Genomic DNA, 4,501 nt, shown 5'->3' with positions numbered 1-4,501 from the left:
ATTTATATTAGCTACCTATGTGCATGGACTATAAATATCAGATGTACTTTGGAATACGAGTAATGCTATTGAATCTTACGATGCGAGTTAACCAGTTGCTGGCGCTGCTGTCGTTGCTGACTTTTCTGCCTTGGTTTGGATGTCTGAACATAAGGATTTCCGATGAAGAACACTGCAACATTCGTCCCTGTTATGTCATGAATTTAGTGTGCAATAATAATGGAGTAAGTTTTTACTATACCACGCTTAATACAATTTTGATAAGTCAAAGCGTTCACTTGCAGTCGATTGGAGAGTGCCAAGAAAATGCCTATCTGGTGGCGGAGAAGGAGTTTAGGGAGGATATTGAGCAGATATTTAATACGCTGCGTAACAGTGTAGCCGGCGGCAAGGAATATAGAAATTTGCCAATGGCAGCGCGTATGGGCAAAATGTACTGGGACAATGAGCTGGCCAAATTTGCTCGATTAGACGTGCAACGCTGCCAGGTGTCGCCCCGACCCTTGATGTGCTCGATAAACTTTAATCACATTGGCCGCCTAGTCGAACTATATGGCTATCATTCCGATAACCGATCCTCAGCCACTGAAGAAACTATCCGCAGCATAACGTCCAGCTGGATGGCTCAGGTGCCCAGCATAACACGTTACCAAACGTTGCATTTACCATCCGAATTCGACGATCAGTAAGTATTAGGTGTGAGAAGGATAGATAGAGAGCGAACAAGTGTGGTCGTTGCCTCTCTCACGCTCTATCTTCTTCTCATATGTCTTTCTCTATATCTAGGACTCTCTCTATACCTCTCTCTCAATTTAACTCTTAAAAAATCCATCTTTCCTCCTTTAACATTTTAGAACAGCGCTATTACATTCAGCCCTACTTCTGATTGAGTACAATACACGATTTGGATGCGCTGCCCTCAGCTATACGAGCAACATATATACATATATGATACTCAGCTGCATCTTCGGTACCGACACACAGGATGGACAACGTCTGTATAGCTGGGGCGCCACGCCTGGCAACAAATGTCAACACCGGGACACAAGATATAGTAATCTGTGCGCCAGAGGCGAGAAATACAGTTACGATATAACCCGAAGATCCTTTGATGCACTAAGAATGTCTAAAATAAAGTAAAATATGAAAATCAAATTCTTTGATCTATAAATCAAAATTAAGTCTCAGCTTAAGCATGTACCTCGAATATATAATGTATATATGAGTTGATATTTACATAAAAAAGTTAATATTGAGCTACATTTACATGCAGCTTTATTTTTCCGTTAGCTCTTTATGGATTATATTTCAAAGCTTTGGCAATAAATGATTCACAAGCGCAACATCAAACAACATAATCGGCAAAGGAAAAGAAACTATCATTCGTTTGTTTTACAACCTTGCGCTTAAACGTGGGGCTAACAGAACTCCATCTACGATTCAACTGCAAACTATATCCGCCGGACTCGTGGCAAGCCTTAAATATTACATGAAATGCCGAATCGCCAATGAGATGAGTCGCTGGCAATCGCAATGGCAAAAATCGAGGAGGACGGCTGCCTTAAACTGACTATTCGACGTCTGAATATCCTTAGTCAGATCTTTGAATGTTGGAATGATAAGAACACAATGTGCACAGCTCAATTTGTATAATCCGTTCTATTAATACTGAACGAAACTGCGTTAATGAGTTCATCGATAAGCGTCTTTATATATATATATATATTCTTTAATATATAAATAAAATTGTTATGAATTTTTAATAGTATATATGAATAAACAAGGCAAGACTTTTGACCATAGACAGATCAAGATGTACTGGTTTATTCTTATATAGTTTTCAAATAGTTTTATACACTTTGCCGGTGAATAGAAATACTCAGTTATAGGGTATTAAAGGAAGCGAGGCAAATTGTATGTCTTATAAATAATGTAAAGAGTGTGAAACGCGCCTAATGGTGTGCCAAAGGACGAAAAGGATGACAGAGCTGTGCGCAGACAACCAAGAAAACAGAAAGGGAAAGAAAGGCAGAGTAAGCAACAGAGGAAGAGAGAGAGAAATAAGAGAGGGAAGATAGAGAGAAAATTCTTAGTGACAGGCGTTTGCTGTAGCGTTGCATGAAATGGCGCATAAAATGACAATCGGCAGCTGATGTTTTGGGGGTTTTCATAAATGTTTGATTACATTTACATCTATATATATATACATATATATATATATATATATATACATGTGTACGTACATATTTGAATATTTGAAGCAGTGAGAAACGGAGATCAATATAACATTTTGTTTGTTGTTAATTGAGTGTGGAAACTATTCTAAATACAAAATACATTAACAGTTTTCCACAAAAAAAAACATAACAAAAGCCCAAAATTTGCTGAGGACTCTCAAGCTAGTTCAATTCAGATACATTTTCACGCTGCTTCTGCACAATTATAGCTGAATATTTGATTTTGTTTTAGGTGGCATGTCCTGCAACTCTTGTCCACCATTTGGTGGATACAAGTTTCCATCCTGTTTTCAGCGATACGGCGGCATCTCTAACAAGAAGAATCCGGGCAATGTTCAAACGCTACACAGTCTCGCCCACAATGTGATGCCAAAATTCTATGACGGGGTCGAGCTCGATTATTATCATCGATTGGCGCCAAACAAGTTCATATCGGCCGCCTGGGTATTGAGTCATGTTAGACCAGCGGGCTTTCGTTTTGGGGGCCTTTACACGTTTCGTGTGCTTGATGATTTCATGGTGAGCTCGAACTGGAAACTCTAAATACTCACAATTGGTCAATTGAATTATCTTTCCTTACAGCTGACGCCAACAATCGTTGGTGACATACATCCGACCACATTGGCAGCCAATTTGAATATCCTTTACTATCCCTTCAAGCCGCTACGCATGGAGGCCGTCCTCCAAAAGCCTGGTGAGGACACCCCCGTGGAAACCCAATACACAATTGAATGGACACGACCCAGCGACACTTGGACAGCAAATTTGTACAACGTTCGCAATGAGAACGGACGTTGCACTTTGTCCGTAATGCGTTCAATTACCCAGCACTGGGCAATTGGTGGCGAACTGCTACTAGAATGGAATGAGCCGAAGAAGCTCATGACAGACTTGGCGTTTGCTGCACGGTGAGTTCTTGGCAAAATTAGTGATCTTTAGATATTATCAGTTGGCGATTCCTACTCGGCAAGTGCTAAGCAAGACAAGTTCATTGTAGAGATTGGTATTGAGAGGAATTATTAACTGTAAAAGGGGTAGATTATTATAGATTATTCTAATTTAAAGCTGTCAACAAAGCTAAAATTAATTCTAAAAGCTCCATCGAACGCAGCTTGGATATTTAATTTATTTCTATAATTTAAACAAACCATAAGCTGAAAACCCTTACAGACAGAAAAGAACTTCTGTGAATTAACAAAAAAAATAGAATTAAAATATATTTTCAATTCAAGTATTTTCCCTTATAGATAAATTTATATATATGTAAAGCGTCTATGCATGGAAAATACTGATGCAAAAACTGTCCAATTTAAATTTGTGCCATCTCTTCTAGCTACTCGCATCATCATTATTCCTTTGCGGCAACCGTCTCGCGTCAAGGTCTGGATGTTAGCTATTGGCAGCGCATTCATCCACAAATCCAGATGGCCAACCTGTTGGCCTGGAATCGCAGTACACGCAAAACAATTGCCACCATATGCTATCAGTGGAATTTTTGGAACTGTGCCGTACATGGCATGATCGATTCTGATGCGCTCGTTGGCTTTATGTGGACCAAGTACGTTAGATACATAATACTGATAATGATTGGATATGATAATTATTCAATTTCTTTAGATATCTTTCACATTTACCACTGCAAATGGGTTTCAGTGTGGTAATGAGTTTGCCGACAGATCGTTTTGCATTCGGAATGAGATTTGTTCTTGATCCGAGCGGTTTAAGACGTGGCGACTGAAATGTTTATTTTAATGTTGAAATTATATTTTTTACCAAATTATCAAAGAATGTCGTGTATACAATCTAAGAAATGTTCGGTGTTTAATCAAGAAATTTGTAAGTTAATGGGCGGTGTATAACGACAAAGCAAAACGAAAATATATTTAAAGAACCACTGCTTATAGATATTGTGGAATATTTTGCTTCAATTTGAAATTGCCTGCTATACAAGCCCTTTTAGCAGCAGTAATCATGAGTTGGCCAATCGGTTGATAAGCCAACCAACAGCTCTGCCGTTCAAATGCCGTAAACGCTTTTTTAGGTCAGCTCTAAAATTGCGACTTTTGCACTGAAAAAGCACACCAAATATCCTCAAGACCGATAGAAAAGCTTAAATTACATTTAATGCTTAGCACTTGGGCAAACTAATTGCCATTTCCTGCTTTTCTATTCTTTGGACTTTTAAATACATTTGCGGTGCTTTGCAGAGAAGCCCCAAAGCAAACTTGACTCGAAAGCGTATAAATAAAATTTATAAAATGCCA

General features: G+C 38.7%; 2 protein-coding genes across 2 annotated transcripts; both read left to right on the top strand.

The window, feature by feature from the left end:
* LOC111604873 (scoloptoxin SSD552) lies at positions 1 to 1,155 on the top strand. Its single transcript, XM_023323108.2, has 3 exons — positions 1 to 224; positions 285 to 685; positions 855 to 1,155. Exons 1-3 carry the CDS (start codon positions 18 to 20, stop codon positions 1,138 to 1,140), a joined length of 894 nt encoding a protein of 297 aa, XP_023178876.2. The 5' UTR covers positions 1 to 17; the 3' UTR covers positions 1,141 to 1,155.
* A 1,168-nt stretch (positions 1,156 to 2,323) lies between these two features.
* Positions 2,324 to 4,126, top strand: LOC111604860 (mitochondrial import receptor subunit TOM40 homolog 2). Its single transcript, XM_023323094.2, has 4 exons — positions 2,324 to 2,756; positions 2,820 to 3,145; positions 3,571 to 3,795; positions 3,855 to 4,126. The coding sequence occupies exons 1-4, from the start codon at positions 2,475 to 2,477 to the stop codon at positions 3,973 to 3,975; spliced, it is 954 nt and encodes a 317-aa protein (XP_023178862.1). The 5' UTR covers positions 2,324 to 2,474; the 3' UTR covers positions 3,976 to 4,126.
* The last annotated feature ends 375 nt before the right edge of the window (positions 4,127 to 4,501 follow it).

The sequence above is a fragment of the Drosophila hydei genome, unplaced genomic scaffold (genome assembly GCF_003285905.1).
Source record: "Drosophila hydei strain 15085-1641.00,03,60 unplaced genomic scaffold, DhydRS2 tig00000063-arrow-pilon, whole genome shotgun sequence".
Classification (NCBI taxonomy): domain Eukaryota; kingdom Metazoa; phylum Arthropoda; class Insecta; order Diptera; family Drosophilidae; genus Drosophila; species Drosophila hydei.
The sequence above is the reverse complement of the archived record's forward strand: the minus strand, read 5'-3'. Positions and strand labels throughout refer to the sequence as shown.